Raw genomic sequence first — 14,990 nt, 5'->3', positions numbered from 1 at the left:
AACCAATTCTATGTTAATTTTTTTATTTTAAATATGCGTTGAAATTAAAATTATTTTCCTTAAATGGAATAAAAGAAAAAAAAATCCAAATAAATTGAAACTGAGCCAGTACAAAATGTAAAAAATAATTTTATGGTAGGGTTTCACACAAGTCATCCCTAGACTTCCTTTGAGTCAAAAAAGGACTGCAAATAAATAATTTTTAATATAGAAAATACTGCATTTGATCTTTTAAAAATGGATAAAAAAAAAAAAAAGAGAAGAAAGTCTAATTGAATTAAAATGGAGGGACTAAAATATTCATATTTGTCAATGAAAAATTAAGCCAAGGAAGAAAAAGAAAAATGTGCGATCGCAGATAAGAGAGAGAAAGAGCGCCGTGTGGTTCTACAAAACTGTTTGATTCATAAGTTCAGGGATTCTCGTGCAGATTGAAAATCTCGCCGGCGAATCTTTCTTTTGATATCACCGGGGAGTTGACTGGTGGTTTTGATTGGAAAAAGCTGGAGATTTTCTGTCGGAGGTGAACAGAAGTAAGAAATATAAGGATGGTGAATTCAATGGTGGAAAGAGCAACGAGCGATATGCTCATAGGTCCTGATTGGGCTATGAATCTCGAGATCTGCGATATTTGCAATCACGATCCCGCGTATGCTTCTCTTTCCTTGCTCTTTTTAATTTATGGTTTTGTGTATGTTAAACTCTTGCAGTTTTTCTCTTTTACTTTTTGGTTTAGGTGACTTGAGAGTGTTCCAATGATCTAGACTGAGTTTAGAACTGGATTTCGAAGTTAGATATAGCACTTAAGTAGTTGCTCGTTGAGTAGTTGATGACTTGCGAAGCTTTAGATAAATATATAGGATAGTGGCAATTGTGTTATTTACCAAAAAGGAAAAACTAATAGTACCTCTGTTGAGAATTTCATGAAAAAAACTGTTAATTCGATGAGGTGATTGGTTAGACTAAATCCTGTTTGGTTAGGAAGTCAGGGGAGTGCAAGTGACATTATGCAAAACGGAAGTGAGTGATTCTGTTGTTAGCTCCTCCTAGATAGGAAATCATTTTTGCACTGCGTACCAGTGAGCTTTAGTGTCATGCTTGTTAATTGGATGAGTCTCTTTGGGTTGTCGAAGTCTAATTTAGGTTTGCATTTCATTTTATGTGGGTATTGTGAGTTCTTAGCTGTTGTCATGATGATCAAAATGACCTTTCTTAGTCCTGAGTTCATTTTACTTTGTATGTTATGCTATCTAATGCATTGTTTTTCTTAAGAACTCTGATGAGCTACTCCTCCGAATATCAATGATAATTCTGGAGTCTATGGCTTTTCTTTGTCAATTGAGTTTGAAAATAGTGTTGTATAATCTGTTGTGCATATGTACTGTATTGCATCAAATTCATCCTCTCCTTGTGCCAAGGTTGTGTGCAAGGAGATATAGCTGATCCATACACTGAAACGGTTGGCTTACCACCCCATTGGATTCTTATTATTATTGCTTTGTCTCAAATTGCACTCCTAGTATCCTAAAAGTTTAGTCATTTTTACTTATCAAACCCAAAAAAAGGAATCTTTTTTTACTATGTTTTCCGACAGTGTTGTCAAAGGTGGCGTTTGAGCCCTAAATGTAGCAAACTCTAAGGTGGTGCGTCTGTGAAAATGCCATTGACACATGCATCTTGGCAAAAGCATACGGCAAACCAACCAATGTTTTGTTTGAGAACACTATAAATTTTCGAAGTTACATGAGTTCTGACTTGGAAAAGATGGCAGTGGATAATAAATATAGCCAAAACTAAGCGTGGTATTAATCCTTAAGAGGTGCCAGAAATTAATAAGTCTCTGACGTTGCTGGTTTATGTACCTTTCTACGAGGAATTAATATGTGATTTTTCTCTGAGGACTTAAGACCAATTGCGTTTGGCAATCATCTCTACGTTTGCCCATTTTGTCTTAGGCTCCGAGCTTCATGTCTTCATCAACCAGACGATTGGAATCATGACTGGATCAACATGTTGTTCCTGTGTGATTCCTTCCAATCGTGGAGATGAACAGAAATTGTCTCCATGTTTTTCCCTTTTGCACATTTTTCTATTCTCTGATTTTCAGCTTTTTGATCTAAACTTGGTCTTCCTTCAAACTTTTTGATACATTTATTCCCTTTGTTTCCTTTTGAGTTCATAGACCTCAACAAAATAAGTTAGTTATGCTGTTAGACCTTTACTTAGAGAGGCTACAATTCAAGTAATAGACGTCAGTTCCCAACTAATCAACTCCCTCAAACTTAAACTATTGTTTATTCTCAAACAAAGAAAAAAATAACATGAACGTTTTACACATTAAGTGCTCAAGTTTCTTATGATTATGGTTGCTATCAACAATTTACTTCAAATCACTCGCATTCTCAACAAGTCCCTTTTTGTACCTTTCCTCAACTAGGTGGACTAACTTAATGAAGAGCATTGGTTTGATCTTAAGTTCACCCATTTAACAGTGAGTGCACCTGACAAACTTACCATCCCAAACAAAATAAAGAATCTTGATTGCATCTGACAGTGCAGCCTGTTCAAATGATTTTAAGTCTGTCTTTAGTTGTATCTGCGGTACACGTGTTCCATGTTTGGACACCCATTTCTGGTTTCCAGGGAGTTTCATCAGATGCACAGTTGATAATTTTATCACCCCAATGGAGGATGAATTTTACGTGCATTAAATGGAAATTGGAGTATTGTGGACGAAGGAGTTGAAGATGCTTTGAAAAAGATGACTTTCTGTGTGTCAACTCAAGTGCTGGTACTTAAACTTTTTGTTTTGTTGGTCAAGATAAGAACCCGTGAACGGTATATTTTCTTAGTTCTTCTGGTTAACTGGCAGTGTGATCTTTAGGCCTTTTGTAAATAATTTCTGTAATATTTCTCATATGTGGTTCTTCAGAGTATTGTAGTAATATATAACTTCCCCTTTATCTGAAAAGAAAAACATTAAATAGAAATCCAGTGAACTAGACTGTAATTGCATCATGTAGTAGTGCTCACTAAAATTTCCCTTTTCCTCTTCTTTCTTTCTCTTTGAATTTTCTCTCGTTTTAATGGCTTGCCAATATGGATGTGTGCTTTTACCTTTGGTGGAATATTGTTTTAAGTTATTATTGACATTTATGTTCTTTTTGGGTTTACCAGGCAAGCCAAAGATGTCGTGAAGGGAATAAAAAGACGTCTTGGTAGTAAGAATCCCAAAGTCCAACTTCTTGCTCTGACAGTAAGCTTCTTAAGCCGTCAAAATTGATGCCTTAATACTTCATTCATATGGACTGTTAACTCTCCAACTTTTGTGCTACCTTGTCTTTGTTTCTTTCTTTTATGTAGGCAATGTTCGGGTGTTAAATTTATGCCACCTCTTTCCGTCAACTCTTTCATGTTCATTATTTTTTCTCTCTTATTAACTACAGATATGGTCATGTATGCTATATGATCATTATTTTAAAAAAACCACATATACATTATCATGGAGTATCCTTGAGGTGGAGTGGTGATATATGGCACTGTGCATCTCAAGCAATCTCTAATCAGCTCTTAGCGTGTAGCTTATCGAACAAAACACAGCTATTAAAGTGATGTCTAGTCTTTCTGGTGACACACAAGGGTGCATTCTTAGCCTGTAGCTTATCGAACAAAACACAGCTATTAGAGAGATGTCTAGTCTTTCTGGTGACACACAAGGGTGCATCCTATGCTTTCTTAATGCTAGGTGCTTTCTTAAACTCGTAGTTGATTAGATAATCTGTTTGAAAATATGGATGTTTAATAAATAGTTCTTACACCCAAAGATGTTCCCTAGTGGTCAATGAAGTGGATAACCCCCTGAGGCCTCGGTTCAACTTCAGCGGAGGCAAAAATCACTAGATGAATTCTTCTTATCCACCTAAGCCTTAGTGGACAGAGTTACTTGGTACTTGTGCTGGTGGGAGGTAGCAGGTATCCCATGAAATTTGCTAGGTGTACACAAGCTGCCCCAAATAGTACCGTATTAAAAAAAGATGTATGGTTCTTGTAAAGAAATTACAAAAGGATGTTAAAGGACAATGCTCATCTACAATTTGAATGGATAAATATATTATTTACATTGTTGTACATTCTGCTTTAGAGTACTCTATCAGTGCTATGGCTTCGTCCTTGTCCTTGGGAATTCTCTTGCTTTATTTGGTGGTTGTTACCTTATAGATGCAGCTAGCCGAACTTGCAATGAACTCACACCAGTTAAGAATGCTACAGTGTCCCTCATAGGTTGTGTTAGGGTTTTCCACCCTCTTGTATATGGTAGACTATTTGGAGGGAAAGAAACAAGAGGTGTATGGAAAATACTGCAGAATCAGTACAAAAGATCAAATGGCGTTGTATGAAGACCTTCTGTTTTTGGTGTAATGAGGAGGGTATAGAGGATGCTGGACAGATTTTAAATTTTTTCTCTTCTTTATAAGTTAGGTAGCAGTTTCTTGAGTTGGTCTTTTTTGGGTCACTGATGTAAATCTTTTTGATGGTTGCCAGCATACTCTCATTGCTGAGGAATACAACTTTACTTTATCAAAAAAAAAAAAAAAATTATCCTGAGTTACTTCACCCATTGCTTTAAGGTTTTGAGTTGAATGTTTAGATTCTTTCGCCTTGTAATAGAGTGAAACTTTGGTGAGCCCGTTTCCACAATTGCTTCCTCTCTAGGCTTTTCCTTTTCTCAACTCAGCTCATGGAGCTTCTCAGGGTTTATACCTCTCTCAATTTAGTCCATCTATCCACTAACATTACTCTAGGTCCACTCATCACCTATTGAGCCTAATCTATCTCCCTCGAGGCCTGCTACTGTTGAACCTATCGTGCCTAGTCTATCTCCCTTGATTCTAGGCCTGCTACTGTTGAATATCCTTTCAAAAAAGGGGGCAAAAATCCACGCGCAGAAGGTGTTGAAGCTGTACTTGTATCTCATTGGTTGTGTAAGGGTTTCCAATATGATCTCGAGCTACTTGACCCATCTCCTTAAGGCTTTGGGTTGGATGACTATGACCCTGTTTGGGTTGACTTATTTAGGTGCTTTTAAACCAAAATAGCTTTTGAGCAGTTTTACAGTATTTGGCTAAAATAAAAAAGTGCTTATGAACACTTGTTTTTAACCCAAAATAACAAAAAGAAAAAGAAGTCAAAAGGCATATGTTAGAATTTCTAACTTATGGCTTTTGGCTTATAGTCATAAGCCAAAACCCAAACAGACTCTAAATTCTTTTGCAATAAAAAGTTGAATTATAGTAAAAAATGTTTATTCCACAAGGATCGACTTCTTTTACTGAACAAAATAGTTCTGAAACCACTATATGAGAAATCGATTGAAGTTGGTCATTTTCTACAACTAGATGAAGTTTTCTAAGTGAGCCAATATAGTACTTGGAAAGAAAAGTTTCAGCAATAAGGCCCCCAAGGCCTAGCTCGAGTGGCAAAAGGTGGAGGATTTGTGGCTTAGGTCGCAGGTTCAAGCCCCACACCATGCAAAGCAAAGACCTGTATTTAAGTGGAGAAGGGTAGAGGGGCGGGCCCATTATCCACCGAGTTTAGAAGGCTGTGATTGGTCCAAAGGGCGGGTCACAGACAGCTTTCTCGGTTATTTAAAAAAAAGAAAAAATTTTAGCAATAAGAAATAATTGATTGATGAAGATAAGGCTAGGATCTTGGTTTCACTGGATGTTTGAAACAAAGGTCAAGTAACTTAATTTTCCACATTTATATCATTCTCACTTTGATACAAATTCCCCTCTCAATCACATTCAACTATTACAAATTATCTAATTAAATGTACTCCTTGCTGTTATGCATCTGGTTAAACTCTCGTGATGCATTAAAATAAAGAAAGCTTTACCATTTGGTTGGGTTTCTAGAATTGTTCAGGACTCCTTTCAGTTATTTTTACTACCACCATTAGATTCCTACACTTTTCCCCTTTCTGTTAAGATCTAGTGGGCAACGAAATCACGATTTAGTAGATTCATATGGAAAATCTAGAAGTTCACTTCTCATCAGCTCCTATAAGAGTTGGACAAAATACCCTTCGGGGTGGCCCAGTGGTTTGGGCTTGGGACTTCCATGTTGGAGGTCTCAAGTTCGAAACCCCTTGCTAGCGAAAGCAAGGGGTTTGCCTTCTGGGTCGAGCTCGTCGCACCGGGCTTGCCTAATGCGGGTTACCTCTCCTATGTGGTTTGCGAGCTATTGCATAGGAGCGGGGGTTTTACCCTGTGCGCACCCAAAGGGTAGCGGCTGCGGGTTTCCCTTGTCATCAAAAAAAAAAAAAAAAAGAGTTGGACAAAATAATGAATGTTTATACAAAAACTGTATCTCAAAGTAGGTATGTCTTGGAATTCAAATAGATACATATTTTCACTCAATCAACTTGTAGCCTTTAAGAGTCTTTAGTTGCCTAAATTCCCCTTCATTAGCAGTGTGACCCTATGAGAAAGACTGAATTTTTTGATGTTATCTTTTAAGATTCTAAAATTCATGAAGGAATACTGATTGATTTACTGTTGCTTTAACATTTTTTTTTAAAACTTTGAACTCCAGCCTATCAAATTAATAAGTTGATTGGACATTATAATTGAGTTTCCATTTTTCAGCTGTTGGAAACAATTGTCAAGAATTGTGGGGATATTGTCCATATGCATGTTGCTGAGAAAGATCTCCTTCATGAGATGGTGAAAATTGTAAAAAAGAAGGTGACTTCTTGCTGACTCACAAACTCCCTTATGTCTTCTTTGAACCTTTTTCTTTCTTCACAAAGTTAAGGCATCTTTATGTACTGTTTTGTAACAGCAACCTGACTTGCATGTCAAGGAAAAAGTACTAATTTTGATAGACACATGGCAAGAAGCATTTGGAGGACCAAGGGCAAGATATCCACAATTTTATGGTGCATACCAGGAGTTGCTTGTAAGTCTTTCTACTGGTTTTAATTTGTGTATCTGCATGTGACAGCTATTCATGTCTTAAGTAATCAAAACAATTAAGAAAAGAAACTGGGTCAATTGGTGATAGTTCAGTTTTCTAACCTATCATCCAAAATCAGCTACTAATTAGTGTAGGGTCCAGTTGCAACATAGCAGTTGTTGGAGGAATGCATATCACCAAGCAATTCAATGGTTATTAATATTCCAATTAAGACGCTTATTGAACCAAACTTCCAGCTTCCACCACACGTATTTTGTTCATTCACAGTTGTCATGTCATGTCATTCCTTTAGCATTTTGTTGCTTCTCAAAAATGGAGTTTTAAACATACTGCTTGACGTTTCAGCGCATTGGAGCTGTATTCCCTCAGAGAGCTGAGAAAGCAGCCCCCGTGTTCACACCCCCCCAAACACATCCTCTGACTTCATACCCACAGAATCTGCGGAATCCTGAATCCGGTCAGGAAGCAGCTGAGTCTTCTGCAGAGGCTGAATATCCAGCCTTGAGGTGAATCTTATATTTCTAACTCTTGAAAGAATTTAGACGTTTAAGTCATTTACTGTGATTTCTCTCTCTTTTTTCTTGTCCTGTTGTGGAGCTGTCAGCAGGTGCAGTTGGTATAATTGATGTACAAAAGCGAAAATGGAGAGCCAGTCTAGGAGAAAACTTCTCCTACTTGTCCTAGCACAACTTTTTTGATGACTAGTTTCTTAGAGCATGCCTTGACATATTTGATGGTTGAGCTCAATGCCTCAACCAAATGTAAATTTAGGCAGGTGATACAAATACACATGTTTAAAGTAACGGAAAACCATCATTTTGATGACAGTGCAATAAAGAATCGAAGAGAACTTGGGAATCTTGATCCAAGTTCATTGAGTCTATCCAAATATCTGGTAGAGTTGAAAAGTGGTAGGATCATAGCAGGCACACTGTAGGATCATTAATGGATTTTTAGGATCAGTAGTCTCCTCCTACCTTGCCAATTATACTAGTTTTCTTCATTTTGATGTATTTTATGAGTTGTGACATCTAGATGTTAGGTCACGCAATCCAAGATTAATCTGCTCAGCTGTAAAGAGAAATAATAATGTATATATGAAAATCCATTCTCACGTCTTCTTTTTATTTCAGCACTTATCTTTGATATATTATATGTCTATGTCTATGATTGGTGTTGATATCTCTCTTCTGAGATGCATTATCATATCTAGACTTGATGTTACTTGTTTTGACTAATTTGAACTCATTTACGTTTGTCCTTTTAGTGTTAATATATTGTAATTGTTATAACCTGAAGCAAGATGAATGATTTATAGCTGCTGGTGAATGTCATTTAATACCTACACCGCTTATCTTTCGGCTGTTAGGCTTGCTGTGGTAGTTAATTCTCATTTTCTTCTTTTTGCGTTGCTAGCTTGACAGAGATCCAGAATGCACGTGGTATCATGGATGTCCTTGCTGAAATGTTGAGTGCATTAGATCCTGAAAACAAAGAGGTAGAGTCTTGCTTATAGAATCTGTTGAGGGCATTATTCAACATTAAGATATTCTTACTTTAATGCAAACTGGGCAGTCTAAAAGTTTCGCAGTCTATTGTTGTCAGCTCACGTAGTTGCTTCGTAGATAAATATTTACCTCTAATTAGAACACTGGTGTTTGGTGTTGAAATTTCCTAAATTTGATTTAGTTCTTTTGTGTCGAAATCTTTATCTGTTATTTTGCTGAGTTAATGCTCTTTGTTCGCTGCGATAATATATTTGCTTGTTGGTTTACAGGGGCTGAAACAAGAGGTGATTGTTGATTTGGTGGAACAATGTCGTACCTACAAGCAAAGAGTAGTACACCTTGTAAACTCGACTACGTAAGGCCTTGTTTTACTCAGGCTTCTTCTCATTAAGTGCTATTCCTGTAAAATCTTGACAGGTTTATCAAATTTTTTTTTTTGGATACTATATTCGTATTGATGAAGTGGAACTGATGAGGAAATTAGGGGCCCACTCGGACATATATTAGAATTTTTCGTTTTTTCCAAAAACTATTTTCAAATCAATATTTGGTTAACAAATTGTTGCTGCTAAAATTTTCCAACTCCAACTTGAAGTTGGTTTTCAAGTTTGAGCAAGTGTTGCAAACCTGCTTTTGAAAGTGAGTTTTTTTTTTCTTTCTCAAAATTGCAACATTTCTTCAAATGAAATACCTGTCCAAATGCAACTTCAATTTTCAAATACCCTTTTTGAACTTAACTTCAAATGGTACTTTTTTTTTTTCAAATATCATCTGATTCATCTCCGAACGCCTACCTAGATTTCTGAATCTATGGGCTCAACAGAAGCTCTAAATGACTAAACCTTCAGAATCAAGTCTGGGAAAATTGTGTTAACTGAACCAAATAAAGCAAAACACACTTGGTTAGGTCAGGATGACCATTCAGATGTTTTGGAAAGAGAGATCCCTATCACATTGTGACTTGCAAATATTATATCTCCCTATAGAGTACTACTGGTCCACAGCATCCTCTTAAGAAGGAAATGGTCTCTCTAACAGTGTGTCAGTTTTTTTAACTTAACAGTTTAAACAAACATGGAAACCACACTTGATAGGACATAGATGCTGATGTCATAATTAGTTTGACATACATGGTATCGAATTGTCGATAGTCTTTTGGATTCTCGAATTTGACTGTCACGTCACCATAAATCCAACAGGTGGGAGTGGTGGAACAGGTTTTGTAACAATTATTTCACCGCCTCTTGATAAATTGAGTGGTTTAGATTATCAAAGGCAAAGTATAGAAAATGTCCCAAGGTCTGATGGGACTTAAAGCGCAAAAAACCATCAAAGCATGAGGGTTTGTGATGTAAGGCGCTAATATGGAAAACAAAGAAGTGCCTAAGCTAGGCCGTTGATGTGTTCTGTAAATATGTTCTAACAAACACTATTTTTTTAATTAAAATGACTAAATTGCCCTTAAAGCTATTAACACTAACAATGAATTAATTGTTGCCATCTCTAAGCAGCCTTCTTCTCTCTGCTTTTGTATGTGTTAGTTTTTGAAGATCTTGAGATAGAAGTACGAATAATAAGCATTTTCTCTGGTGCCCAAAATCTGCTTGCAGTATGGTGTGAGATTGTGTCGTTGTCAATGGCCAGCCTTTTACTGTGAAATTTTTCAGTGATTGAACTTGTGCTTAATGGTTTGAATTTCTTGCCAGCTCAATGTAGTTGCACTCTTCTAGTAATAACAACAGCATAGGTGTTCCATTGATGATTTATTAGACATTATTTCTGTAATGATGCTGACCTTGTTAAATGGTAGGATAGAGAACTTTTATTCTTTCATCTGGCCTTTGTAAGTGAAAGTTGGTGAATGGTGGTGTCTCTGCTGAAGTCAGGAGTAGAAGCAGTTGCAGTCTCTTTAGGTAGTGGCCGAATGTGAATGATGTCAGCTGAAGGAGCAGAAGATGGAAGTATGTAATCTACTTACATTAAAAATGGAGAAAAAAAATTAAGACCAGGGCTGTACTCCAAATCTATGCTTAGCAGGAGCTTCTCAGGACAACAACCTTTTGGATTTTTTTAAATCTGATTCCAACATTTCATGTTTATGTTAATAAGTATGTATTTTTGTTGACAATCCTCTCAAAATTATTCTTGATAAATGATTTTCAGATTTATTGGATGGTTCTGATTGAAACCTGGAAGGTTTTAATTATTGTTTCGGTAAGTGAGATGGGTATTCTCATTAACACACACTAGCGCATGTCGCATGATTCTATTTAAAGAGGTGTAGGAACGCGTGTGCTCTGTTGACCTGGACTCTTCAAGTAGTCTAAGGTTGTAGTGATTGTTGCTTGCTTTAGATGGTCTGGAATAGTTTTAATTTTTAGCAGTAAGACTTTTGGTTTTGAATTGGTTAATAGAGCTTTACCCACTGTTTGCATTTGCAGTTTGGGATGCTTTGTCGGGAAACTGAGAGCTGGAGGGGGAATGCTTGCTATTTTTTTCTTCTGAATTTATTGATTAGATTAGATTCCTTTTTATTTATTTATGAGTTCCATAGCTACGGAAATTTTTTTATAGTGGAAGAGGGTAGGTTAATTAGGTGAAACTTGAAGCTTCTAATTTATGTCATGTTTATAAGTCAATTGTCGGGGAGAGAAGTAAAGGCTAACCATTTTATTGCCATCTGCTGTCCTTATTTTTGCAGTAGAAGTTCTAGTGATTCAGTTAGGACAACAATATTTTAGCAAGCAATACAAATATGCTGGACTGGCCATGATATTGGAACTTAAATCGAATCTCTTATTCTTAGTCCGAGTCTTTGCTATGTTTTCTCTCTACTCTGCCATATTTATTATGCACCATTTGGTTGTGATTCCTGTGGGATCCTTACATTTACCTGATGCAGGGATGAATCACTGCTCTGCCAAGGGCTAGCGCTGAATGATGAGTTGCAGCGTGTATTGGCCAAGCATGAATCTATTGCTTCTGGAACTTCTGTTCAAGTGGAAAAACCAAAATCTGAACCACCTCAACCTCTTGTAAATGTTGATGCTCCGCTTATTGATACCGGAGACCGCAAACAATCAGACCAAGGGTAAATAGATATTATCTGTATCATTCTCTTATTTGACTTCTGTATAACCCCCACCCCCCACCCCCAATTCTTTGTTTCTTTTTGAGCGAGCTCATAGCTTAAATAGTACATGTGGATTTTCTAGATTGAAATGTTAAATTGTTAATTGCCTAAAATGAGTGACCTTAAAATTATTATCAACTATATTAGGATGTTATCAAGGTTCAAAAGTCCTCTGGTACTGCAAGATTGATGGAAATATGTGACTTCTTTGCGATGCAGAATTTTCCTAGTCAGTGCTAGGTGATTGTACATTAAATAAGCTACCCCTTCCCCTTCCCCAAAAGAAAAGGGGAATTATGTTAGAAATCCTGGGTATTCTGTTTCATTTTTGAGTCGTCAAATGTGACCATCTTTTTCATATAAATCGCTTGGTGTGTTTTTCAGATCTACATCAAATGCTAGCCTAGGGTCACAGTTGCTTCTTCCTGCTCCTCCTTCAGCTAGCATTCCATCAACAACAACAAAAGTTGACCCGAAAATTGATCTTCTGAGTGGAGATGACTTCAGCTCACCTACAACTGAGAATGTCCTGGCCCTTGTTCCTGTTGGTGGAGAACCTCAGCCTGCAAGTCCTGTTTCACATCAGAATGCCCTTGCTCTTGTTGACATGTTTTCATCACCCAGCAACTCACAATCTCCATATTCAGCAGGGCAGACCCATGCTTCATCCCCTCAATTTCGACAACAGAGTTTCACTTCTACCCAGTCAGCTTTGTACCCAAATGGAAGTGTCCCCGGAACTACATATACACAAGGCTCTAACACGGCCTGGAACGAACAGATGTCACAGCAACAGCAGCAGTCACCTTCTCCAGTTTATGGTGCGTTTCTTTGTCATTCTGCATGCATTCTGTTTTATATCAACAACAACAACAAAAAATCTGCACGCATTCTGTTTTACTTTAAAGTTCTATAGAAATGTGTACTCTGTTCGCTGTAGGTCGAATTTGTCCTCATTATTATTCTCTATTACCCCAAAAGACCGGGCAACCATTAGATACGTTAGTGAAGAGTTAAACAGGGATATGCTGAAGTATAGCGTGTGTTTGAAGTTGGTATGCCTCATGTGTAAAACCAAATTTCTGTACAGGTCTTATGTATTGCCTGAATTTTATGACGTCTTGCTCATTGAGTTTCTGAATTATTACTCACATAGTGCTTGTCTAATTTCTGATTAGGTGGTCAAAGCAGTTCGTTTCCACCACCTCCATGGGAAGCTGAGGCAGCAGAGAACAGCCAAACAGTGGGGAATCCTCATGCTCAGCCGATGCAAAATAATCAGTTGTTGCCAGGTAGTCCACATGCCCTACCAATGCACAACAATCAGCTAATGTCTGGTAGTCCAAATGCTCTATCAATGCAAAATAGCCAGCTGATGGCAGCTAACAACCAGCAATTGGCTGGTGGTTCACATGTCCATGGTATGTATGCACAACCGATCACTGGTGGACAGCCTGCAATGATGAACCAGGCTATGCAAAACAATCAGATGGTAGGCTTGCTTCCTCAACCAATCCAAGGTGGACAATCAATGGGTATGCTTCCACAACAAATGCCACCTGGGCACATGGCTTATATGTATGCCCAACAACAAATGTATGGCAACCAGATGGCTGGTTATGGCTATGGCTATGCCCAACCACAGAACACACAATTTCTTAATCAGAGAATGTCTCGGCTTTCCGTGAGGGATGATGGTGTCCTAAATAATTCGTCCTATCCAGTTTCAACTCCTTCGTACATACCATCTGGAAAGCCCTCAAAGCCAGAGGATAAACTATTTGGAGATCTTGTTGACATTTCAAAGTTCAAATCACCCAAAACAACTCCTGGCAGAGCTGGGAGCATGTGACAGTGACAGTGACTGGTTTCTGCACCTTCCTTTTTTTCTGCAATATAATTCTACATCTATTTAGTAACCAAGCTTGTGTTTGTTCTGATTTTTCCCTCAACACTTAATTTTCACACATTGTTCCTTTTAGTCCATATGCATTTAATGGTTCTTTGTGAGTTTGTGTACATTTCTTGTAGAGAGTAAAACCCCAAGATCACAAAGAAAGTTGAGGAGCTTCCTTTTTTGCCAGCTTGAATATGTATAGAATGTCTTCATTTGTGTTTTTTGTGCAGCTTGGTGCTATTATAACTTGTCATGCAGTTATTTGTGCTTTTACCTGGAAGTTTTTGCAAGTGATATGAACTTCTGTACTGGTAAGAGCTTTATGACTCACTAGGGAAATAGTACATCAATGCCTCACCTGAAAGAATTGTAATAGTAAGATAATCCATTGTTTGCTGAGCTACAACGGGGATGTTAAGTATTACAGTGTCTTTGCTGTTTTATGTTTTGGTATTTGTTTCTATATACTCTATTTATTTGCTTTAAATGGAATATGAAGATATTATACTACAGTGTGTAACCTGGTTGGTCGACTCTTCATGCTTCTGAAGTGAGATATCAGCAGGTGGTTCTATGATTCTATCAGCCATTCATACTGCCCTTGGGGTGCATTAAGACATCTTAAGGGTGTGTATCTTCTGGTTTGTGGGACTTGAATAACTCATTTGTCGAAAACTTGCTGAGGATAAAGATGATAATGGTTTGCAGGTGCACAGATGTTCCCCAGATTTTACCATGCAGGCGTATGTTTTCTTCTCCCAGTTGACTATTGATCAACAATTCGATATTCTACTTTTATGAGTCGAGACTGTAATTTTCCTCTTTCATATATCTAATTAATTTCCTTGAAATGTAAGAATATACAAAATAGGTCGTTATACATATTTTAATGTTGATGTTGATATTATTACTGTTATCTATGGGGCAAGTACTCCCGTTACTGAATATTAAATAGAAAACTGAATACATGAATATAAACAGACCATGTAGTCAACTTTACTAACAAAAGCATTGAACATTTTATATTAACTTGTCTGTGCCAACTGTTTTACCAAGTAACTTATGTCTGCAAACTGATTATACCGAGTACTAGTCTGTGCAAACTGAATGCATATGATTTACCAAGAATTCCATTAGGCATAAAATTAAAAAAAAATGATTACCAAGAATCTCATTAGGCATGAGATAGATAAATGCATATAATCTACCAAGAATTCCGTTAGGCATAAAAATTAAAAAAATTTTAAAAGATGATTACCAAGAATCTCATTAGGCATGATGAGATAGATAAATTAAAAATAATTCCGTTGCCGGGACTTGAACCCGGGTCTCTCGGGTGAGAGCCGAGTATCCTAACCAACTAGACTACAACGGATGATACATTACTAAGTTGAGATAAAGATATACATCCGGTAAATAACAGTATTTACTCTATCAAAACACGAGTCTAGACTCTTGAGCCCTACTCCTCCTC

General features: G+C 37.2%; 1 protein-coding gene and 1 non-coding gene across 2 annotated transcripts; one reads left to right on the top strand and one right to left on the bottom strand.

The window, feature by feature from the left end:
- Window positions 1-280: 280 nt before the first annotated feature.
- Window positions 281-13,734, top strand: LOC125878511 (TOM1-like protein 9). The gene is made up of 10 exons (XM_049559789.1): window positions 281-649; window positions 3,178-3,256; window positions 6,648-6,746; window positions 6,844-6,960; window positions 7,324-7,484; window positions 8,395-8,476; window positions 8,756-8,841; window positions 11,389-11,577; window positions 12,004-12,440; window positions 12,798-13,734. The coding sequence occupies exons 1-10, from the start codon at window positions 549-551 to the stop codon at window positions 13,469-13,471; spliced, it is 2,025 nt and encodes a 674-aa protein (XP_049415746.1). The 5' UTR covers window positions 281-548; the 3' UTR covers window positions 13,472-13,734.
- A 1,084-nt stretch (window positions 13,735-14,818) lies between these two features.
- TRNAE-CUC (transfer RNA glutamic acid (anticodon CUC)) lies at window positions 14,819-14,891 on the bottom strand. Its single transcript has one exon. It is a non-coding gene; the product is annotated as a tRNA-Glu (tRNA).
- Between the last annotated feature and the right edge of the window lie 99 nt (window positions 14,892-14,990).

Source organism: Solanum stenotomum, chromosome 10, assembly GCF_019186545.1.
Source record: "Solanum stenotomum isolate F172 chromosome 10, ASM1918654v1, whole genome shotgun sequence".
Classification (NCBI taxonomy): domain Eukaryota; kingdom Viridiplantae; phylum Streptophyta; class Magnoliopsida; order Solanales; family Solanaceae; genus Solanum; species Solanum stenotomum.
Note: the sequence above shows the minus strand (reverse complement) of the source record. Positions and strands in the feature narration are given on the sequence as shown.